This window comes from Empidonax traillii, unplaced genomic scaffold, assembly GCF_003031625.1.
Source record: "Empidonax traillii isolate 1590-97213 ecotype Southwest subspecies unplaced genomic scaffold, ASM303162v1 scaffold36:size2505666, whole genome shotgun sequence".
Taxonomy (NCBI): Eukaryota; Metazoa; Chordata; class Aves; order Passeriformes; family Tyrannidae; genus Empidonax; species Empidonax traillii.
The window spans coordinates 541936-567311 of NW_020955229.1; the positions used below are offsets into that span (position 1 = coordinate 541936).

Below are 25376 nucleotides of genomic sequence, written 5' to 3' on the forward strand. Positions count from 1 at the left end.
CTGGCAACAGGAATTTCCATGAAGAGGTTTGCACAAGGATCAGATGTATATTTATGTGTGTGTGTCTGTTTTTATCTGTCTATATGTACCTGAGAAAGATATCTGTGTAGAGATGTACAGGAAGAGATCCTGGTTCTTTGGAGTGACCTTTGAGGTTGGACAGGAGCTGCTATCACCTTTACTTTGTCTTACAAAACAAGGAGAGATTCATCCAAGGGAGTTGTAATAGTTCCAGATGAACTTGTTCAGGTTAGAACTTTTCATTTATGGGAGACTTTTCAGCTGGGAATATAACAATTTTGGAAGTCTTTATTAGCTAGAGTCATGCAAGACTCCTGTAAGTCAGATCAAGCACTGTGCCTTCTTGGCCAGGATTCACGTGTTTCTGTTGCCTTGCTTACATATGAAATGTGGCTGTGTGAATCATTATCACTTCTAATTTTCTAGTATGTTGAAAAGCAGGATCAAAAAGGAAAAAAAAAAAAAAAGAAGGAAACCAAATCCTCTTCTGCATTCCTGCGCTGCAAATCAATAGCATGGGGATATATTGCCTGGATGTCAGCCCATTTTATAAATGAATATATCTCAAAGATTGTTTTACTGGCCTACAAATGCCAAGAACAGGATGACAGTCTAATTCCTTGCATAGCAACAGCTAACATAAAATCAGGTTCACTTTAGAAAATGCAGTGCTGTTTGGGCAAGGTTACGGATACAGGCATTGTTTCTTGGTTTATGTTTGGCCCGTGGTAGGTATTAACTGGTCATTTGTCTGATGTCAGACAAGTCTTTTTGTTTCAAAGTTACAACAGCTGCTGTTTTGCAGGGGTATAAATTCTCACACTGCTGAATGCAATGGGAAGTATTTCTTTGGTACAGTGTGGTTACACTTTCAAGTCCATAACACAAAATACATTGCCATAAATATCCCATTCTACAACTGCCAGCATTGTCTTTATATGTAATATCTGACTGGCCAAGGATGAGGGGAGGTAGAGATTTAGATTTCTCATCACACCTAGAGTTTTCCTTTGTTGTGGTTTGAGGTACATTTACTGGATCTGACTCATTTTCACTTACCTGTGTTATTCTAAAGATGTGATTGTTGTTTCTGATCCTTCCAGGTTCTTTTGGGGGGAAAAAATGAGAAAAATATGTTTGTGCTTTGTCTTTAGAGGAGATTGCTTAAAATAACTTCAAGTTGCTACCAACATTAGGCAGTTCTTCTGGAAACACTATGTATGAGTAGAAAAGGAAATGGGATCACAACATGCATTTTATGGCAGTTCTGGATTTAGTTTATTAACTTTGCATTGCCAACCTCTCCAAGTTTGCAGTCTGTTCAGGTATCATTGGTACTTTTAAGATAGGATTGCAGTTTGGCTTGATACTTTTTTTTTTTTTTTAATCCTATGTGCTTTTTAAATCCCCATCACATTAGTTGTGTGTTTTGCTGTTCCAATTTGCAGAACAAAATGTCAAAATTTGGCTTCGTATTTTGCTGTTAGTGGGTTTTGTCAGATACCACTCCAAATACACAGACTCATACTGGTTTGGGGTAAAGAGAGTCCAGGCAACCAGTGGAATCAGAATATGTTGAGTGGAAAAATGGCAAGAGTATGAGAATGGAGACTAGGCTGACTGGATCCCTTTCCAAAATAATGCATCAGGTGCAACCTGAAGCCTTGCCTCCTGGATGGTAACAGTCCTATCTCTGCGCTGTTGTGCCACAAATATAGGTGGATTAATGGTGAAGATGCGTTTGCTGATTATCCCCTGTGGAGTGACAAGGGGGCTCCATGGTTCCTGTTTCACAAGAGGAAAAAAACCTCTCCTCTGTGAGCCTGTGAAAGACCTGGCAATTAGGGTTTGATGTAGTGGAGCAGGTTTACCTCTATAAGTGCATCTGTTCTACGCTAGCACTAAGGACAAAAGGCTTTCAGGCTTGAGGGGGTCCCAGGAAGGAGTGAATAAAGCCTTTGGAGTAACCTTGTGTTCATGACCTTCCACTTCCCCAGATATAGGGGTAGGAGGACCCAACAAACAGCAGCCTAATGATCTCAAACAGAATGGAGCGAAAAGCACACGCTTTGCGAGCTGATTTCTTTGCTAAAATAATGATATGAATGAGGTTTGGGGTGAGCAGACATTCAAGGATGAATGTAGAGAGTGATAATGACTGAAAGGCTTTCTTACATGTCTTTCTCTCTAAACACTTGTGTGTGTTCCCTTCTGCTGCTTTGTGTTTCTCCCAGGTGTTTGTGGTCACCGTCTGGAATGTGGAGCTGTACATGGTGCCCCTGGCTTTGCTGGTGCTCTTTGCCTACAATTTCTCCCTCGTCACAACAGGGAAGGTCAACAACGCCCAAGATGCCCAGGCAAGTAAAGTGGCAGTACCATTTCTGGCAGCCCCAGCTTGCCCTTGAGCGAAATGTCACCTGTTTTAGTGGTATTAAGCAAGATGTGGGTCTAAACAGGGGTTTTATTTCAAAGTTACTGAAAAGAAACCTCAGCCCTCTCGATTTTCATTGTTCAGGTAAAGCAAGAAACCATTCAGGCTAGTAGGAAAAGACAAGGACAGTGTGTAGGAGGAGGATTTCACTTACTAAGTAACTACAAACATTTTTAAGTTGAATTAAGAAAGGCTTCCGAAGCAACAAGTGCCATGCCTCTCCTGCCATTACACTTTGCATCACGCTAATGATTCATGATTCACAGAATAGGAAAGTCAATAGAAGCCAGAAGAGAATGCAGTTATTTTTAAAGTTATTTTATTGTCCTGTGATCTGAGGCTTTAAAAAACCTTTATTCCTCCTTCCCACACCCATCCTCAAATGACTTTTCCAAGTGGTTTTTTTTCCTCCCGGAAATTTAGCCTTCGTTTTTTTAACTTGGGTAAAAAAAGGATTTAAACGCAGAAAATAATCACAAAGTAACAAAGTGCTACTCTTGGGGTATGAAATGCTGATTGATGTTGGCCACTGTCTTTACTCACATAACAATGGTAATTACAGCTAGAAATGAGCGTAAATTTATGAATGTCCATAATGTTCTGTTTTTAAAAATGAAATAAATACAGTAATGAAATAGAGGCCAAAGTGTAGCTTCCAACTTTTGATAAAAAGATGATTGACATTTTTACCTTTACCTGAATGAGTCAAGTGGATTTTATACAAAGACATGATATTGTAGAATTTAAAAAGTCAATAGTGCTTTATTAGTTTTAGTGAGAAAAGTTGCTCCTAGTTCAGTTTTCATCCATTCCCAAGTGGAAAGATTCTTAGAAAACAGGGGAAGTTGCATTATCCTGACGAGGAGAGGTTTAATTTGAAAACATGGTAAAAGAAATTCTTTTCTCTGGTTTCAGCCAAGTCCAGAATAACACAAAAAGATACTGTGTGTCTTCAGTGACTACTTGATTTCATCAAGAAAATAACTTCCCATGTGGGAGAATCCCAGGCAAACAGCTGGTTTTGGTTTTAATACAAAAACCAATAAAAAAATAACAATAATAACTTACCCAGAAAAAAATACACAGAGAATGCATTCCAGCCCCCTCACTCATCCTGTGGTGAGTTAGTTGCATGTGCAGGTGATGTCAGTCTCACAGAAGACAGAAAAATTGAGCAGAGCATCATTTAGATTGATACTACAAACAGGATACCTCTAAAAGTGCAGCTAATTGTAATAATGCTCAAGAAAGGTCCATCAGAAATTTGGCTCTTTTCCTGTCACACATTCTGTAAGCAACGCAGTGCCATGAAATTCAGGGGTGCATTTTGCATAAGCAAAATCACACATCTGCCAAAGTGCTTTGCGGGATTGAGATCATATGGAACAAGTAGTCAAAGTGCCTTTAATATTACCTGATTTCTTTTTTATGTGTGTCTATGATTCTAACCATCTGTAGGTCAAAAATAGACAATCAGGTGCTACCCCTTAGTCACATCTGTCCTGCAGATGAGATAAGGTTTTCTTCAAAATACCAATGGTTTTTACACAGTCATTTATTTGTTCTTTTGCTTCTTAAGCCCTTGGCTACATGTTCACCGCCCTCGGTTTTTGTGTGCTAGCACACACTTTCTGTGTGCACAGAGGAATGCAAGCAACTGTCCTTGCAAAAGTGAATCTTAAATTCTCTCTGATTTCTGTGCTATAAAATGTGAATAACAGTATTAACTTTGTACTCCCGATCCAGTTGGCAGGAGGCTAAATGTATGAATATTGGTAAAATGGTTTATGATTTACAGATGGGAAGCTTCTATAGAAATTTAAACCATGATCAGTGTTAATTCGGCTGCTCAGGGTATTCCAGAGAGCCAAAGAGTAAATCTGGGTATCTCATCTCCCAGTACCTTTTACATATTTGATGACACTGCTTTTCTGGGGGGAAAAAAAGAAAGAAAAAAAATCCCAAAACAGAAACACCCAACCCCCCAAGAAAACCCAAATCCAAAACATCTTTTTATTGTGATTCCTCACATTCTTTGCATGTTTTCTGTATTTAAACTTGTAGTCCGCAGATTCGAATGTAGCTATTAAATAACCAAGAAAAACCTGGAGGATCCTGTTAAAGGCTCAGTTTATTAAATGCCTGAATTGAGAGCCAAGTGCTCCTAATTCCAAGCCTTAGCCAGGTCTTTTGTTTTCTCCCCTACCTGTCAGCATAGAAGTTAAGGAGAGGAAATAATGCTGCATAGAAATCTGACTGTGATTCGTGACATTGATTATGTTCAGACTAATGTATTTTCTAAAGTCTAATGTTTCAGTAATGGCCCTAAAGGGAGGGAGCAGTCATTGTAGCAGAGAGGATGGAACAAGTTGAGTATAGAGTCCTCAGCCTTGACATACCGTCTGGTTCATTTGCAAGACTTTAAGTACAAAGCTGTTTACAGACAGTAAAAGTTGGCAATGAATTTGAAAGCCTGTTGCCTTCAGATTACTGGACACAGCCTCGAGTGCTTTATTTAGGCTTAAAATTTGTATAGGGCATTGCGTGCTGTGTTCAGAATATCACACACACACAAAAAAAAAAGGTCCTTGAATACAAAACTTTATTTCTGAAAGGTGAAAGTTGTGGGGTTTTTTAAATGACTTTGGTTAGAAGTGTGAAAAAATTGTATAATGAAATGTTGTGGGAGTATCATAAGCTTTTTGAACATTGCCTGTTGCTGAAAAATAAGTGCAGTGTTTTGTAATATGGACATCTGCTTCTGCAGGAGCTTATGGGCTTGGATGAAGATGAGGATGAAGACGATAAGGTAAGCATATCTCATGATTGTGTTGTGTAGTATCAGAAGGAACGTGGGAGAGCCCAAACCCACCATCTTCTCTCCATGAGATCTTCAGTTATTATCTGTATTAAGTGGGAAGACAGTTGTCAGCAGTTTGCTGTTTGGCAAATTTGAAAGTAGGAGAAGATTGGTTTGTGTAACATTCCGCAGCGGTATTACCTCCGTGAGACCCCTGAGCATGAGTTGATTCTGAGCAGCTCCAGTTTGTGGTTGACCTTGTAATGGGCACATGTTTGTTATGTATGTGCACTTGGGAGTGTGTGTATGGGCTGCACGAGGTGCAAAGACATACACGAGTGTGTAAAATCCCCCACTGCCTCTGAGTGTTGGATGACACTCTGTGCTAGTGGCTTTCCCCAAATGTTTTGGCATTTCCACTCCAGTAAGCCAGAATTAGTGTGATTTGTGGAGGACTGGTTAGAATTTTCTCAACGTTTCTTTCGGAGCCTGGGAAAAAAAACAGTTTTAGTTCATCGGCTGAAATGTGGAAAGAATTGGAATGGCAAGGCCTGTTTTTTATTTTATTGGAACGCACTTACTCATTCTTCTCACTGTGAAAAATTCATTGGATTTTTTTCCAAGTTTATCAAACCACAGTGACAAATGATAAAAGGATTAGAGGGCATGATATATGAAGAAAGATTAAGAGAACTTAATGTATACAGCTTGAAAAAACATAAGTAAGTGAAGGAGGATCTGATAATCTATAAATACTTTAAAGCTAAAAGGTGAGGAATTATTTAACGAGCAACAGCATGCAAAGGAACATTAGCTGTTAGGAAGAAAATGTTCACAAGGCGATGTGAAACTTTGAAATTGCATACTAAGTTAATAATACTCTTCTTGAATATTCTGTATTTTAAAAGTGTTACAGTGAAATTGTTGATCATTGAGAAGTAAATCAATACCACAGCAGGCAAGTGCACCTTAACTCTTCTCAGTCACAGACCCTAGAATTGAAGCTCAGCAGACTAATTGATGGGAATAGTTATTTAAATTTAACTTGTTCCTCTGTGGTGGTTATATTTTAATGAGCAACCAGAAATCCGTCACAGTTATAAACTGAACTTTAGGCAATCCAGTTGAATTACAGGTTTCTTGCAACACAATAATTGTCTAAATGTTCTCATTTATAATTTACTCTTTGCGTTGTAAAATTCGTCAACTGAATGGACCAATATCTGGAACTCATCAGAAGTTGCTAAATGAAAGTTGCTTCTTTTTCAAAGGAAAAGTGTGTATCTCTAAAAGTCAATAATTTCTATTTAGTGGATGTAGTTTCTATACAGTGCTAGACACCTGTAAATATTGACCCTCTGCATATTATTTGCGTGATGCCTAAAGGTGTAACTTATTCACTGGAACAATCCCATTTAATTTCTTCTATTTTAATATTCCTCTTTTTCACTTGGAAGTACTGAGGTGGGAATAGAGAAGTAAAAATGTATTAAATCGGTGTATAATCCTCTGTTTCCTGTGCTTTGCAAGAGATTCATTGCTGCAATGATAAAATATTCTAGGTTATATTTACCCTGGATTTAACTCCAGTGACTTTGGTTCTCTCTATAGATACAACTGGGTTGCTTAAATATGGATTTAATGACTTGAAAGTTTTGCCTCCCCCTGAACAACTTCACTGTAATTCTCCTTCTTGGTTTCTTCTGACTAAGTGGGCAGGTTTGGGAAAACTCCTGAGAGTCAGTGTTGAGCTGTTGATGGTTTGGCCCTGCCATTTTGTAATCTGTGTTTCCTCTGTCTCCATTTCCTGCAAACTCTGAGACTCTTGACACAGAGAGCTGGTAGCACTGGCTAAAGCTACTCACAGTAGACACCAGCAGGCTTTCTCATCTGGGTAACCTTTTACATCCCAACATTTCATTAATATTAATTCATAATTCATATTAATTGTTATGCCAGTGTTACGGGTCTATGGAATTCTGACACAGAATTGTCAGAAGAGACAATTTCCAGCCACTGCATATGTCCCATGCTTTCATTCTGCCCTGTGTGTATCCCCTGTGCAGCAGTGGTGGACCATGCTTGCACTCTGATGACTTACATCTTTAAGTACATTAGGTTATTCTTAGTGATTTTCCAAGTCTGAGGGTGGCCAATGCTCTCTGGGGAGTGTAAGAAAAATGTAATTTTATGACATTATCTCATGGCAATGTCAACATTTGAACAGACAACTCTACTTTAAAAAGAAGTCTGTATATTTTTTTTTTCCCTCCCTAATACAAGAGCTCCCAGAGTTGAAATCTGCTAGTTGGGTTGTGGTATAGGAGGTCACTGTTTCTGTTTCCTATCATCGTGCTGTATCAAAATACGCACACACAGAGCCCTTCTGGATTCTGCTGCCTGTTAGACATAACAGACCGTGCTTCTGGGAATTGTAACACACCCTCTAAGAGATGAACTGTTTACAAATTATAAATACACAGACACTTAGTTCAAAAACCCAAGAGCAGATTAACTCCCTCCACCTAAACTATCTGTCTTAAATGACAGGGCTTAATTGCCAGCTCCCCCGTCCTTTCTCCCTTTGCCCTCCCCACATACCAGCATGGAGGACTGTAAAAGATAGGAGAGCTCTGTCCCTTTGGCACAGCTCTCTGGTGGATAAATGCCTTCTCGGATTTGTGCCATCTTGGACACGGAGTTCAGGCTGTGTCCTGTCAGCTCTGGGCTCTGTCAGGCTGCCTGAGTAAGGATTGTTTTAAAATTACATCACTGAAACATCTTCTGCCTGCCAGTAAGAAGGTATAGACAAGTTACACGCAGCTCAGTGTAAGTTGTCTGATTGTTGGCCATTTCTATTTATTTTATTTTATGGTTTTGGTAATGACTGTAGAGTTTCAAGAGCAGACAGTTACGCTGTAAATGAACGTGTCATAGCACCTGACTGGAAAGAGTCTTTGGAGTCTTCTTAGTTGTGTGAATAAAAGTTTGCATCTCCTTCGCAGTAGACGAAACGTAAATTACTCCTATTTCCAGGTTTGGTAACTAATTTGAAAGAAAATCAGAGGCAAAACGAAATCAACCACAATTCCTGTGTGGTTTAGTTTGGGTTTTTTGGTTTTTTTTTTTGTTTTTTTGGAGGGTTTCTATCCTGTAGTGAACCAATGTAGCCCTGCTTGGCTAGTGGGATGTAACAGGGAAGGATCAAATGATACTGTGGCATTAGGCCAAGTTATTTGGCAACTTCCGAGGAGGGTTTAGTATCTCATGTATTGGAAACAAACAGAAGTGGGAAAAATAACCAAAGAATAAAAAAAATCCAGTGTTTATAATGTAGGAAATTCTCTGTCAAAAATAGGTACCAAAGATACACAAAGTTTTATGAACAGAATTCAAAAAGACTCCAACCGAACAAATTAAAGTCAAATTCATCCAGTAGCAAACAGCTGACATTTTCCATTTGAGTTAGATTCAGCATGTGGAAACCTTCCGTATGGATCTTATTTGTACGGGTGGATTACGATGAAAATTGCATTAATTTTCTCCACAGTAAAGGTCAGTAATTGAAACATGAACCAAGACTCTATTGTGTAAGATGCTATATCCCCATACTTAGGAAAGGTCATTCAAGACAATATCATCTCATTGTTTTCTTCCCTGGAAGTATAAATAATTTCATTAGTTTTTCTTTTTCTCTTCAATACAACAATTGCAATATAATATTTCAACATCTCCCATTAAGATTGCCGAAGAGAAATGATGGTAAGGACTTGAAAATACTCTGTGATACACAGGGTATGTTCAGACTGACAAGGATCATCCACCTTCTCCACAAAATTATGGGCAAGATCGTGTCCTAAAAAGACCCAGTGCAGGGGTTGCTCTGACTGTGCTTTGTTCTTTCCTTGGGAGCCTCCTGTGTTCAAGAAACTGGAAGATAAATGGTCTCTTGTTATGCCTTATTTGCACTGCATCGTTGTCTAGGACTGCTCATATCCATAGGCATCCCATAAATTGGCACAGTCCTTATATCAGCATCATGACCCACCCATTCACAGGTTTGAGGCTGATGGGGTAGAAGAGTTAAAAGGAAGTGCTTGCAGAGGACTTTTAGACATCCTGGGCACTGTGGTATGTCTCTCCTCATAAAGAAACCTTGGCAGCCCTGTGGCAGTCTAAAATTCTCCCTCTTAAGGAGCATTACCTACCTAGAGGTGGATGAGCCAACACTGTAACTTCTCTGGCTCTCTGGAGAAATATTAAGTTAGCAGTAGGCAGGTGACTGGACTGAGCACATAAACCTCAGGGAATCCTTCCCCCTTAATTCCAACTGTTTAAAATGTTGTTAAATTTTATTTTGAATTGGCTAGATGTATGAATAGATCTATCTTTCCCCTGTACCCCAAATTGATAAAGGTCATTACCTAGATTATAGATGATGATCCAGTAGTTTAAGTCTAATAACCGTGTGATTATTCTTAAATCTCATGAATTTCCAGGAGAAAGCACTTATTTTGAGAAAACTTGTTTTCTTTTCCCTTCCCTGTTTTAAATCAAAGGTGACTGATGACTTTTTATCTCCATTCAGGATTGATTCCCGTTGCTTCTTACGCACATGATCCTCACCTGAATGGTGTTTTATTCTGTTGTGACTGCCAGTATTGCTTTAAAACTTGCAGCAATGCCACTGGACTTTGAGTTACTTTACATGTCTATGAAAACGTGAGCAAGTACAAATAATGCCTCTTAAACCCCCTGAATTTCATGCCTGTGCATAGAGAAAGCAACAGAGCCATGATCTGTGGTTTTTCACGTAACATTTTTCTTGGGTTTGGCTTAGGAGACTTTTTGCTGGTCCCCTGTGCACAGATGAAATTCATCTAATGTAAACAAAGAAAGTGCAAGCACGGCTGAGTGAGGCATGAAGTGGTCATCTTCTGCCCTATAGGCAGTGTTGCCCAGCCTCATCTGTAGGATCATGTGCTATTGCTTTTAAAATGTGTCCTTTTAAGACCGATGCTGCTCTCCTTCATACCAGTCTGAAGTGATTCTATTGGCTCTGGTGGAATTATTCCAGATTTCACACCTTTTTAACTGAGAGCATAAATTGACCTGAATGTGTTGCATTTCCTCTATTTGGTAATTATTTCAAGTACACTCAGATTCGCTAAATTTCCACAGGCAGGCACATTTGCAGCATGGTGTTAATAAACAAAAAGATCCTGTGATGCACAGTTTCAGGACTGCACGAGGCAATTGCTCAGAGTTTGGCAGCCGTCCTCTCCGGGTACCCGTCCTCCTGGAAGTGCTGAGCAGCTCCCCTCGACACGCAGCAGACACTGCAGCACAGGGCAAGACAGTGACTCAGCAAGGCAGATTGCTGGGTTCATTTCAGCCGCCTTTGGCTCCCACCGAAGGCAGGATCCAGTTCAAGGTTGCTGTGGTGACTGTTTTCAAAGCTCTGCCTGGAATTCATTTTAGCTACCAAGAGACTGTCTGTCACTCCATGGCTACCACCTCCCACAAGAGCTTCATTCTGCTGCTAGACTGGAGCTGTTAGTGGAGTGTTCCCTGCAGACAATAGAGGCCAGTGGTCTGCTGTTTATACCCAGTAAAATCTTTCTGGTTTCAGAAGTTCTTCATGGACAAGTATTTTGACCTTAAGCTGTTGTTTGGCACAGGTTTTGCTGGACACCGGTAAGGTCAGAGTTTTGTAGTCTAGCACAAAGCAAGTCGCAAATTAAATCCGATTTTGGCTAACTCTGCTTTTCTCTAAATAACTACAGCATGTTTTGTTTTGTTGTTTTTTGTTTTTTGAGTTTTTTTAAAAAGCAGAATAATAGTGGAGAAAAAAGCAATGCGTGTCTGAGCTGTTTTCCTTTCTTTTCCCCTTCCATCAATCTTGTTCATTGCTAATACAGTGAGGAATTAATAATTGGTACATCAGATAAATCCTGGTAAAACATTGCCCTAATGTGCTTGCAGCAGTAGCATAATGAGAGAGCTACTGTAAGAAAGCTAATCCCAAAGTTAGGCCAGCCCAGGGCTAGGCAGAATAATTCTTTCAGTCCCTGAAGATACCCATCATTTTCATTCCTGACTCAGTTGGCTGTATCCTGTTTTCTTCCTCCTTTTGCATTAATCCCTATTTATGTTTTCTCCTCCCCTTTTCCTCATCTTTGCCCCCAAGTGGTCCTCAGCTTTATATATTGAGTTTCCCTTGGCACGCCAAAAATCTGCTGATGAATACCACTTGTTTGAAAGTTGCATGCAAGATTTCTTTTTCTGCGAGTGTTTTATATGAAATCCAAGTGAGCAAGTATTTAGAACTTACTCGTGGCTTCAAGCCTAACTTTTAGTAGTGTGCATATGCTATTTGCAGTATACATCAGAAATAAAGAGAGTAAAAGTTGTCTATGTGTTTGGAGCATTGCTTACTAGTTTGGATATATCCAGAGGAAAAAAGTATCTGCAGGATAGATTTAAAAAATAGGAAACAGCTTTCTGTAAAGATGAAAGCTATTAATCATTGAAACAAATGATCAAAAGAAGTTAGGGGATCTCCACCATCCAAGCTTTCAATTCTGTAGTGGATGCTTGGCTAGAGAAGAAGCAGTAACGGGCGGTATTTGGTCTTTGTTCCAGGGCAGATGATTGAAGAATTTTCCCTTCAGTCTCTTCCTCCACAAGTCTTATGATTTTCCCTTGCTAGCGCAGCTCTGACCATTGTCGCTCCCCTGTTGTGAATTGCTGTGCCAGTGGTGGGGACATCCTCTCCTGGCCTGCCCCATATTCCCACTCTTTAAAAGTCTTCAGCATTGGAAGTACCTCAGTGTTGAGGTCGCGTGAATGTTTCTTTTGCAACTGTCCCTGAATGTCTGGGAGCAGCACAAGTTCCTTCCAGGGAAGGAACATCACAGAGCTGTGGTAACCCTTTGAGTGTGTTTACATGCCCCTGTTTAAGTGTTGCATATTTCAGAAACAGGAAAATCTAGAAACCGCTTCCAGTACGGCAGAGGTTTGGTGTCTTCATTTACAAGTTTAAGTTGATGTGCATTAGCTGGACACAAAAGACTTAATTTATGAAATTGCTGGGTCTTGGTTGGTGTTGTTTTTTTTTTTTTTCTTCCCCTGACATGCTTAATCTTTTGTAAACCCCCTTTTGTGGTTTTGTTCAGGCAATTAATGTAGAAATGAAGGTTTCTTAAATCAGGATATGCAAGGAAGATTTGAAGCAGCACACTGATTATATAATTAATTCTCAGTTGTAAATTCATTTTGATGGAGTTAATTCTTTCCCAGAGGCTGAAGACTAGTTTTGGTCCACCCACAGTGCTGTAATCAGCAAAGAAATAAAGAAGAGAAAGGCCTTGAAGGAATGGAATTTTCGCGACTGGTTTTAGGGAAAAAATGCCAGAAACAGGAAGGATATTGTGTTTTCAATTCAAGCAAAAGCTTCTGAGCTGTGATTTTGAACCATGGGTATCAAAATCCTGTTTTCAAGCAGCATAGTATATTGAGACCAAAAGAAATCAGAAAGGAACAATACTTGAAGAGGCTGGAGAAAAATTATCTGGGTGTTGGGACCCTGCACAGATGGGAAAGTCTATTTAGTGGAAGATGTATTTAGGATTACTTTTTTCATCTCCCACAAATATGGTAGTGTTCAAATATAGTTTTCTCTATGACAGTTGCCCAGTTTCCTAATAAATAGGGGCCAGTGACTGTCGTCCTGATGGACTCCTACTACTTCTGACAGTGCTTTGTGAGCTGCTGACTTCAGAAAGCATAAACAACACTCCAAAATCTAAATAATTTGGAAAATCCTGTTTACTGTACTTCATTTGTCTTGTTCTTTCTTGCATAATCAGTGACCTGATAATCCTGTAGATGTGTTTAGACTGCAGGTTTCTAGAACAAAACAGTAATAACAAAGAAACACTGACAAAAATCCCAGGATTTTTAAATGATAATGCACATCCACTACAGTGCATACTGTAAGGACAGTTGCAACCTATTTTACTCTAATAACTGATTTTATTTACAAGGCTTTCTAATCTCAGTTTGTCTCTGCCTTTACATTGGTTGGTCACATTTTTATATTAGAAGTTGAAACCATCACTGTCTATGGGTGGTTTTAACATGCACTCCAGGTAAGCACAGGCATGCAGTTGTCATTATATCTTTGGAACTGGTAGTTTCTGTTCTGTTTTCTTACCCTGCTTCATGGCTGCAGCAGAAGTTGTGTTGTGTTGGTTAAACTGTGTTATCACCACATCTCTGAGCTCAATCGAAGATGTGTAAATGAAGTCAGCATGATGCAGATAGAGCTGACAGATGATCTGCCTTGCAGCTCGGGGTAGCAAGAGTAGGCTTGCCCTGCAATATCACTTTATTTAAGTGGTTTCTTTACCCCTCTGTCTGAATTTGGACAGAATGAAATTCCCGCTGTCTGGTTTTCCATGAGCTTGTTCCACAACTTTTACTTCCAAGTTTGGTGGAGAAAAAAAAGCCAACTGTGGCAGAGGGACCATTGTACCACCCCAGCAAGTGAATAGTTAAATATAATTCCAATGTGTCATTTACATTTGAGCCTAACGAGGTTATAACTGGAGCTGTGTGAAAATGACTTTTTGGTGCTATTTTCACATAAACTGACTATTTATTTATTTATTTTGTTCTGGGGTTATTTCACACCCCAAGGGTTTCATTTTTGTTGGTTGTTTTATTAATGTAAAAATACTCATTTTCACACCCAAATGTGTGATTATTTAAAAAACTGCTTCTATTCATTGTGCACTCACTTGCAACCTAAAGGCAAATATTCAAATGTCTGGAGCTTGATAACTCCATGGTGGTTTTGGCTGGCTTTTTAAAATCAAAAATTACTGTGGAGAGAAATGGGCAGTAAGTAATTCCAAGTGGTATAAGGACTGTACTCCCATGCCTCTCTCTGAGCATCCAAGGATGGATCAGAGGTTATTCCAGCACGTGCTGGAGTGTGGTGCTCTGTGTCAGGCACACACCAACCCTCTCCCACCATGGTAGTGCCAAAAGGCTGGAGCAAGAGCCCTCACCTCTGTGGCACTGTGTGACTCTCAGTAGCCTCTGACCTGCTCCTGCATGGAGAAATAATGTGGATGACAACAGGGAGGCAGAATTGCAGCCGTGTTAATCAGCATGTCTCTGGCCCTTGCTCATCCCCACCCACCCTTTCCATTACCCTGACTGGTGAGGTACACGGAGAACAAGGATACAAAATGCTTTTTACCATCATCTCCCTCCTCTGGGAACCAGTTGGTTAAAGCACAGCTTAAAATGTCTTATTTTCGCTAAAAATTGGCCTGATTTTTGAGTGTCTAAAAGTGATGTAAAATCAGTGTCCAGGGCTCTGCATTTTGTAATAAGTGAATGTTTTGCTGATTTCTCACTAGAATATCTGCAACCACACCAATTTGCATGCCTGTATGTGTGTTAGATTGCTGGCAAAGAAATGCTGAATGCTGATAATTGTATACTGATTTTCAAGCCTGATTTAAGTCATTTTGATTTTTAATTCATTCTGTGCTTCCTTTTTATTTCTGCACTTGTGTAGTAATGTCCTGTAATGTTGTTGCCTAAAATAAACAGTAAGAAACAAAGTTGTGAGATGGCCGCTGTGAAGGGAAAAGGACATTTCTTCCTTTGATGCTCTTTTTTTTTTTTTTTCAGTAAAAGAATAAGTCTCTGTATACAGAATGTTCAAAAAATAATTGCATTCACTATCTTGCTGCTAATTTATGTACACAAAACAGCATGGCTGTGGGGAGCCCAGAAAGCTCAGAAAAGTGATATTCAGAAGTTTTGCACAAAAATATTCTTGTTCTTGAGGAGCCAGCACTGCACATCAGGGGTGCTCAGCACCTTTTCTGCTTTGGGATAAAAGTGACTTCTTCAGTGAAGTAGTGGTTGAGATCCTGCCGTCGATTAGTGTTGGAAGGTGAAGAAACCTCTGCCCACGTGCTGAGGAAAAGGAAGAAAAAAGGGATCTGTATTTTCTATATGTATTACATACAGTTAAAAAGTCATGTTAATTGTATGTGATAAACCCTGAGTGTGTGTTCTTTCCTTCTTTCAGTGACATACTTGAGTTCATGGATACAACAGCAGTTCTGGGAATCTTACTTTGTTCGCATATCTTTGAACATCCTAGCAAATACTGAATGTGTTAAAAATAAGTTTTCGTTTTGTTTTTTTTGTGTGTGTGTGTTAGGAATCTGAGAAAAAGGGGCTAATTGACAGAATCCACATGGTCCAAGAGATCATCATAGCTGTTCAAAGCATCCTAGAAGAAATAGCATCGTTTGGAGAGAGGATTAAAAAGTAAGTGATAAATTTTTTATTGTTTAACTGTGATTTGCATTGAAGGAGAACCAGGGGACTCAGGTGGAGTGAATGTCTTGCTCCAGAAATGACTTCAAAGTGCAGCAGGTTATCCTCACCAGTCCCACTAGTGCTTCTTCTCTTACAGTCATTTATTCCAAAAACCTTTTCAAAGCATAGAGAAGAGGTGAAGCCAAGTGTTTTACTGATGTAGCCTTCAAATTTGCCTAAATTTCCGGTCTTATTTGTTTGTGATGGGGTCATGAATGCCACAGATACTGCCTGAAGTTGTGGGCACAGAAGCATCAGGCATTTTATTTCACTCCCATCACAGAAAGTAGGTAGGAACTGATGGTTGCTTTTCCCACGCCCTCCAGGTCCAGACCTGACTGCAGGGGTTACCAGTCACTTGTGTCTCTGGCCAGCGCATTGGTGCTCTTCTCTCTTTGCCATTTTGAGCTGTCTGCTTCCTGCTGGTGCCACGAGGAAGCCCAAAGGGGGTTTTCAGGGTCTTATTGCAAGGGAAGGCACACAGTGTATTCCTGACCTTACAACGGAGGGAGGTGAAGAGCCTAAAAAAAACCAAAATCCCACACACGATCACACACAAACTTTTATAACTCAATCTACTGGAGCTTAATTGACCCACATTGTTTTCTGTTTTGAACACAAAGTGATGGTTTGTGATCGAGCCACACTTTAATGAGGAGCTGGGTTCAAGCTAAAAATACAGCAAAACGCATGTGCTGTGGTTCCACGCCGGACACCCCAGCTGGGGTGGAAATGGCCCAAAGATGTATTCCAGTCTATGAACAGGGCACTGTTCTGCCCAGCTGCATGGCAGGAAGACTCAGAGCACTTAAACACTATTAATTCTTGTATTCATTTTGGTAACAATGGTCTTAAAGAACACGTTGGGTATTAATGTGGAGGCCCGATGTAATTTCAGAAGAATTCCGTTGTAACTCAACAGCGAAGTACCATTAAAAATTTGCTATCAAAGTTTTGTTGGAAGTGACAGACTGAATTGTGCTACAGTTTCTGTCTGTCACTCCAGTTACACAATCATAGGGAGTTTTCTCTGAATTGAGCTGTTTTGCTATTTTTTTTTTAACTTAAGCTACTTGATTGATGATGATGGGTCCTCTCCCACCTATCTTTACTTAATATTTAATACGTCTGTTGAAGCTTAAAAGTAATTCTTGTAGCGTCCCATTAATTTTAACTGTCAAGGGAAGTTTGTCTTATTTTATAGCCTGATCAGTGGTCCACCTTCATTCTGTCTTCTTCCTACTCCCAGTCATTGTGATATGATGATGTTAACAGGCAGATTGTGAGAAACAGAGATGGCCAGGTTCGTAAGTCCATCTAACTGGACTAAAATCCAAGTAACTGTGGAATAACTGGCATTCTTGTAGTCTGGGTATCTCAGTATTTGTTGCATGCCATAGGGTTATGTCTTACAAGGGCATAGGGGGACAAAGTAACTTCAGAAGTTTGTTAGCAGTGGCTGCTCACCTTGAGTCCATCACTGACTTAAAGATGAGAGGTCAGAGTGAAATAAAGTCCTGTTTTTCACTACAATGTTGTAAAAGTCTGAAATACTATAGTAGCTGAGCCTCTGGAGAGTGCTTCCCCTGGGAAAAATCTGATGCAGATTGCTGGAATGCAGAAGCTTGGACTGCTGCTAGAATATTATAGCTTACCCAGGCCAACCTCCTGTATACAGTGTAGTAAGGAATTGTTGAAAATTTAAAGAAATAGAAGCAAATTTATATATATCTAAAACATTATTCCCTAATGCTATACAGAGTAATTACTCTAACTGCTCTTTCAAAGTTTAGCATCATCATAATTAGTCCATTCCAAGTTACCATCAGGGCTGACTCTGGCTACCTGCCACATTTGAGTCATGCACTGATACACATCTCATGTCATCTCCACTGTGGCCCAGTGGAGCCAGCTCTGATGGCCCTGTCTGCAGATCAGATAATCCACCCATGAATAATGAAGAGCTGACCGGTGAGCAGAGATGTGAAACAAGTGCGACACATAGGAGAAGAAACAAAAACAACTCACTTACATGCCTAACAACTTCACTGAGCTCCCCTGGGCTCCTTTTCTCTTTCCTTATCATGATATCTGCCTCTCAGATATCTCCCTTAATCCATTATAACATCCAGATGTAGGAATCTGCTTATCCACCTTCCAAAGGGTCTGCAATTTATGGCATAACTGGCTGTGCCAAGCACTGCAAAGAGGTCATTAAATTATTATTGGGTAGCAGAGTACAAACAGTGTCCAAGAACAGAAATGTTGAGAAGGATTGTTTGTTTTTTCCTTACAGCACATTCAACTGGACGGTGCCTTTCCTCTCTGTCCTGGCCTGCTTGGTCCTGGCAGCAGCCACAGTTATTTTGTATTTTATACCACTGAGGTACATAATTTTAATCTGGGGTAAGTACTCCACTGTGTCTCATTCGTATGAGATTAAATACAATGTATGTCTACAGAATGAAATCAAACAAGCTTGAAATGACCTGTTACACAGACAAACAAGTGCTGTTGCTTAGAGGTGAATAAAGATGTTATGAACTTCTTAAAATTACCATTTCTTCCCCCTGGGTTATCCGATAATTTGCTTTTCTTAGGGTTCTTTATAAGTTTCCAACAGCACCGCAAGAACAGCATTAGCCTAGATAAGCTACTTTCAGTGTTATTATTCTTCTGCAAGAAAGTAATTAGCTTCCTGGTGCTGTAACCCCCCAGCTGGGAAATGGTAAGAAGTGGACAAGATGTGTTTTCAGAGCTGGACCACGTAGACCTGGACCCCAGGAGCCTTTTGGGCCTGAATATCCCTGCAGCCAGGACAGGCATTGTGCCCGGAACACAACGGGAGACCCTGAGCCTCCCCTTTTGTCATGGGTCAGAAAGTGCTTGTATGAAGATGCATCATGAAGTAAAAGTAAAAGAGGAGCTTTTAAAAATTAAAACTTTCCTGGTGGTGTTATGAAGAAGAGTAAGATCATCTTTTGCTAAAGGGTATGTCGTTCAAGGACATGCAGTCACAGGACAAGGGGGAATGGCTTTAAACTGAAAGAGGGTGGGTTTAGATTAGATAACAGGAAAAAATTCTTTACTGTGGTGGTGCTGAGTCACTAGTATAAGGTGTGGATGCACTGTCCCTGAAAGTGTTCAAGACCAGGTGATGAACCTGGCTGATCCCAATCTAGTGTAAGGTGTCCCTGCCCATGGTGGGGAGGTTGGACTGAGATGATCTTTAAGATCCCTTCCAACCCAAACCATTCTGTGATTCCAGCTGTTGAAGACTTTCTACATCTCCAAATGGCCTCCTGTCTTACTTAGGATAGTAACTTTTATCTCAGCCTTGAGGTAAAAAATCGTGCAGGTAATCTTCACTGACCTGTGGAAGCTTGGCCCCAGTGTGGCTCTGGGTTGTGGGGACCCCCCTGTCACCCCTCCAGGGCTGAGCCATCTGCAGCTGTCTCGGCTCTCCTGGATGTAAGAAAGGGAGGCAATGAGAAGGTGGCAGTGAGAAAAGCCACTCTTGGGCAGGAACAGCAGCCAACAAAAAAGAAATAAGGCATTAAATCAAACAGAAGAAAGGGCAAAAGGAAAGGAGAGAAATTGCTGGGAGTAAAAAGTTCAGTAACAAAATATTGCTGTTCTTGTATGGAAGACATGGTGGGTACATGAAAACTATACATCCGTTCAACATCATCTGGAGTGACAGGGCCTTCAAATATGATACATGTTAAACAACTACCCTGTGGCAAGGCCTCAAAAGACCTTATGGTATTTTCTGTTTTTTAAAAATCAGGTACACAGAAAATTGTGTTGTCATTTTGCTACAAGTACGTGGCTTAAAAGCTGAATCTCAGATGTGAAGCCAGGTACATTTCAGGGAGAGGAGAAGGTTGGAGCAGCCTCCACATTTGAAATCACTTTCAGGGAAACCACTCTGAGATTTTGGACAGGGGCATGATGGAATTGCATGCTGTACTATGATCCTCAGAGACAACCAATGTTTGAACTTTTTACTATTCTTTAAAATGGGTTAGCTGATTTTTTTCACCTAGAAGAAGACCTCATGCAAGGCAAGAGAAGACCTCATGAACTCCACAGTAATATGAACATTAGACTCCCATAGATATACTGTCCAGACTAGGGAGCACCTCTGGCAGCTGAAACTTAACTAAGTCCATAGAGATGGGGAGCACAGTTGCTGCAGTTAAAAAGCCAAATTATTCACACAGTGATCAAAATAAAGTAAACCTAAAGATAAGGTTTTACAGTTTCCCACAGCATCATAATACGGGCAACTTGTCAGATGGGGCTCTGCAAAGAGGGGATAAGCTATGAGACATCATGGGGAAAGGAAGCTTATGTTTTGAGTAGAAATGGAAGGAAAAAAGGACTTTTTCCTACCCAGTTATTTTCAGAGCCCTTCGGTTGCCTGGGCAAGAGGAGAGGGGATATCTTTGACCATCTAGGATAGAAGATTTAACAGCAGTCTTGTTTGTAAACGTGTGTATTCTCTCCCAGAATATCCCCCAGAAAGAATTCATGCTGCAGTCTCTTTTCACCACCTTGTTGGCAACAGATGATCCCCAAAGCAGAGAAATACCTTTATCAATAATGCCCTCTCCTTCCTCCAGGAGGCACTTGCGGATGATTCCACATGACAGGGAACATGTGTAGGTTTAAGGCACTGTTTTCACACTAATTTTTAATGTGTGAATCCCTCTTCCCTTTTTCACCTTGCCTGAACAGCTTAGAGGGGGAGAGTAGAGAAGGGTCGCGTTATTTTGTTTGCCAATTTTTTTTTTTTCCTTTTCTTCCTAGGCATAAATAAATTTACTAAGAAGCTTAGAAATCCCTATGCCATCGACAATAATGAGCTACTAGATTTCCTCTCCAGGGTACCATCTGATGTTCAAAAGGTAAGTAATGAATGGCCACTGCCAGCGGAGGCCACGGGCGACACTGAGAGCGGCTGGGTGCTCCGCTTGGGAACACAATGCCAGTGCACTTTTGAATAACGGAGATAAGGAATGGGGGAAAATCCACAAAGGGAGGGGGAGAGAGCGTTAGAAGAGGGGGGGGAGCCAAAATCCTTTGTCAGAAGGATAAAATGATTGCAGAAAAATTATCCTGAAAAGACCTACTTAAAAAATGATCTGGAAAATCACTCAGCGTGGTTACTGAACTATGGTTTTCGTCACCTTTCTGCTCCGGTATTGGTATGGAGGAGGGAGAAAAATAGTCTCTTTGATAGAGATAACCATCCAAAAGGATTTGCTGAATTTTCCCTTTTCTCAAGGTAGGGGGAGGAACGGGGGGAATTATTTCCATGACTTTGTGCTTGAGCTCCAAGCCTCCTTTGGACAATGCCCTGCTCATCTTCTTCTTTAAAGAAAACCTTGAAATGTGTATAAAATTCTCTGCGGTTGATCAGATCAATCTTCTGCCATTATAGAATTACAAGTTTTAATCTAACCAGAATCTATCCTCCCTCAATTTCAGTCAAGCCTTGTCTCTTCTCCTATTTCTTTGAAACAACAACACTGTCTTCAGTAATCTCGCCTATCTTCCTAGAAATTATTTGAACAATAAGTTCTTTAGAATGTCAAGATCTGTTTATTTCTCTTGGAGGAGGGAAAATAGTCTTGCTGGGTAATGAAGCCACACAGTATAAAAGATTCTTTCTTTTGTTTTAATCAACTGGAGTCTGTGTCCTCAGGCCCTGATCCTGATGCCCTGGATCCCACTGACATTGTACCTTTCTTTGTGAATTGTGGCACTTTCCCTGTGAGATGATCCTCAGTGGGAATAAGGGAATCATAATCTCATGTATGTGACTTTATGCTGTTGAAGACAGAAACATGCTCACATGCAGTGTTGAGGCATCTGGTAGAAACAAGCTTGGGAAAAGCTTCTGGTGACATTTATCTCAAGAGGCCACCAGATTGGTTGGTGGCAGCGTTAATAACTGGAAAGAAATTTCACCATAGGCTGGTGGGAGGAAAAATGCTAAACAGAAACAATCATAGAGACACTAAGCTTCAGTGTAGGTTTGTTTTTTGTCATTGCTCCTGTAGAGGCCACTGGATTTGCAGTGATGGTTTGCATATGCCCTTTAAGTGTTTATGTTTAAAGATAAGCTGCTTTTCTATTTATGCTTTATTTAACATTTACATTCATAACATTTCCTTTAGTGGTTTCTATCATTTTGGGATCCTTTGAGCTCTCCAAGGAAAATGATAACTACTTTCTATGGGAGGAGTGATAAAAGTTCCTCAGATAGGACAAACCTTGGAGTTTTCTACTAGTGCTAAAAATAGCGAGGCCAAGTGACAGCCACAGTCTAGTGAAAAGTCATCCATGGAAGCTCCAAAGCCCCTGCTTTGTTTTACATGCTGTCAGTGCATCAGCATTTCACTGGGGTACTGCAATGAGTTAGCAAGTACTTCCGTCTGTGCATTTGCCATTTACAACCCACATGTGTTGGACAAAAGACAGAGGAGGGGTGAAAAAGATGACTTGTTCAGCAGAAGTTTCTCCATGATTTCAATGGGAATACTTTTCTCTAGCACAACAGGCAATTTGGAGATTACACCATCCTTGACAGTTTATCACACGTGTTTTAACCATTATATTGTATATGAATTTGTTTTGAAAGGTGGAGGTGGCTTTTCCCAGGTTGTGTTTGGGAGAATACTTTCCTTTTTTGGAAATGATTAAGTACGTCAACCTCCCGAGGTCTGTGTATGGTTTTGAAAACTGTCATCTTACTGTCTATTGGGATCCACTTGAATTGAAACTCCTGAGAGAAGTTTGTTAAACTTATAGGTTAATGCCAGAGAGATAAGAAAAACAACTCCCAAACCAAAACAAACCCAAAAGATCTACCCTACTTGCTGAAATCAGGTAGAACCCCATGTATCTCATTAGAAAAATCTGCTTTTAATATTTTTGTTTCAAGAAATGATGCATGACTTCTCAAATCCTTCCTGCAATTAATCCCCCATGTTCCTGTGTTTAGAAAATGATTCATTACTTTTGAACCTTCCTTGGTTTCCCTTGGTGTGTCCTCGGGGAGCCATTAACGCACACTGTAGCGAGCTAGAGTTACCTAACTGCAAACGTCATGTCTATTTGTTTTTACAGGTGCAGCGTGCTGAATTGAAACCATACAGCAGCTCCAGTCCCATTAGGAGGAAGCGGAGTGCGCTATAGGATGCAGCGGGATTTCGGAATGCAGCATCTCCCTCCATCCACACGCATGTGCACACAAGCTGCACCCCTCCCCTCCTTCTAGCTTCAGAACAATACTAGAATCACTGCCACAGGCTTTTTCTTTTTCTTTCCTTTTTTTTTTTTTTTAAGATGTGTTTTTTGATAAACACCTATCCTGGTATTCTTTCTTTTTTGGGTTATCTTTTCGGCATGGAGTCATATCCCAAAAAGGAGCAATGTGGAACGTATGAATTAGCTTGTGGGGTGGGGAGGAGGAGAAGGGGAGAGGATGGTGCAACTGCACCTTTTATTTTTCTTTTTTCTTTTTCCCTTTGATTGCAGAGACAAGGCTGGATGTGGCAGCACTCCCTGTTTTATGTAGGAAGAGATAATTCCGCTTAGTGTAGCAGATCAGCTGAGCTGATGTGAGGAGATGCTCTAAACTAGTTTTTAACATATCCAACAGATTTACATTAAGATATGAAAGCTATTCTTTTCTGAGTTAAATCACTGTGCCTAGAAAGGTTTAAGCTCTGAATTAACAAGTCTTTGATACCCATCTTCTGTTCGAGCAGTGTACATTTTAGAAAGTTTTTTATCATAATTAGCAGAAAGAGCTGGGAGCTCCAACAGTATCTCAATATTTCATCCAGCACTTGTGGAGGGAGTTTTTTTTCCTTTTTTTTTTTTTTTTTAAAGCCCACCCTGTGGTTAACTCTTTGGATACTGGAATTATCAGAGATCCATTGCTGGCAATGGATGCACGAAAACCTTATACCGTGAAAGGATTAAGAGACTGTAGAAAAGGCTAACTCACTGACCTGAAAAGACTCTGTTGACTTGCCTTTTATAATTCCATCTCATCAGATAATTTCAGCATTGCTGTTGTTTTCCTGTCTAAATCCAGAGGGGTCAACACTACAGATCCAAGAGAGAAAACACTTTATAGCCTTAAAGAAACAAGTACTGGTGCAAGAAGAGAGCCCTGTGCCCAAAGACATGGTTGTGCAATAGTGTGCAGGCTTTGGTCAACCACTGATGTCTTCGTGTAGTCTTTCCTGGTGGTTCACAAGGAGAGGACCAGAAAGTGAAGTCATATGGAAACTGAGCAAAGAAAGGACAGAAAAAAGGACCCCTTATTCTGTTTTGAGGAGAATGTGATTTTTTGCTTGCTTACCAGTCTCTTAACTGTTGTGCTTTTGCTTTATATATTTCACATAACCAGCATTATTCAGGTTGTTTGACTGGGGTAACTAAAACACAGAATCATATGTAAACCTGCTTAATTTTGGTGATAGTGTAGCCCTTGGTCCTTTAGGTGCTGTAGGACATTGTGGGAGTGGCTTGCCACTGCAAGAAGTCTCTGGTAGCACAAGAGCAAGAGTTTTCTTGTTATTCCCAGCCAGGGGTTACCACCAGCATCCCCTGTGGTAGTTCACAGAACAAAGAAATAAAGAAACCTTAGAGACAGGTTTCTTTTTACAAAAATAAATAAATAAATAAATTTGGAAGTCACCTAATAAATGGATGGGTGATCCAAATAGAGTTGTGTGTGGTTCTGTGGACCCGTTGCATGAATTTGGAGAAGGAAAACTAACAGCAGAGTATCTTCCACTGGATTAGTAGCCAGATTCAGTCATTTTTCGTAAGTTTATTTTTCAAAGTCCCACTGTGCCTTTGAATAAGAACAGGCACATTTTCATATACTTGATTGGATAAAGAATGTATTTTGCTCATGCAAAGTGTGTGTAGCTGCAAATGGAAGGACAGAAGAAAGATTATCCTGGTTTAAAAAGCCACAAAAATGCCTCTTCGTTTGCACGTGTGCTTGTGTACCCATGTGTATACAGAGTTGTGTATAAAGAGTACATGTATAATGTATTTATAGGCGAGTGTGTGGGGGAAAATGGGTGAATATACAGATTGAAAAACCTTGAAAATGTTTATGAAAAATGCCAAAGATTCTAAAGCTTATCATCTCGCGTCTGTTCTTCTTCATTTTGTATCTTTCCCGGCATGTCTCTCTGGCTGAGCCAGATCTCTGCATGATTTGATTTACTTCAACTTAATGAAGCTGGTTGGAAAGAGCCTTGTAGAAATTACAAAATCTCCAGTAAATCTCCTTCTTGTACATACAATAGATGTCCACGGAACCCTTTTGTTAAACCAGTTTCTCAATCTTCTCTGTAAACAATGCCTCATTGTCTCGCTTAAAACTATCATCTGGTTTATCATACTGCAGTCTTGTCATTTTGTAAGGACCAAAGTCAGACATATTTAAGCAAGCATGTGAGATCTGATGGTTTCTTTGAGTGAAAGCATTCAACTGCAGGAAAAATTGCTTATTTATTCAGAAGTTGGGAATTATACTTTAATAGATTTGTTGGGTTTTCTCCTAAGATTTTTCCACGTGGAACTTATTTCTGTTCAGGAGACAGGGTGACGTCTTTTTTCTTATTTTATTTTTTATTTTTCCTTTTTTTTTTTTTTTTTTTTTTTTTT

The 25376-nt window shown here is 40.1% G+C and overlaps 1 protein-coding gene across 2 annotated transcripts in view; it reads left to right on the top strand.

The window, feature by feature from the left end:
* Nucleotides 1-25009, top strand: part of MCTP2 (multiple C2 and transmembrane domain containing 2) — a 121716-nt gene extending 96707 nt beyond the window's left edge. For both annotated transcript variants that reach the window (XM_027877971.1, XM_027877972.1), the window contains 6 exons: nt 2256-2378; nt 5220-5261; nt 15505-15614; nt 17962-18071; nt 20481-20578; nt 22806-25009. In XM_027877971.1, coding sequence (XP_027733772.1) covers nt 2256-2378; nt 5220-5261; nt 15505-15614; nt 17962-18071; nt 20481-20578; nt 22806-22874 — 552 coding nt within the window. In that variant the 3' untranslated portion in view covers nt 22875-25009. The remainder of the gene's footprint in view (nt 1-2255; nt 2379-5219; nt 5262-15504; nt 15615-17961; nt 18072-20480; nt 20579-22805) is intronic.
* Nucleotides 25010-25376: the final 367 nt, after the last annotated feature.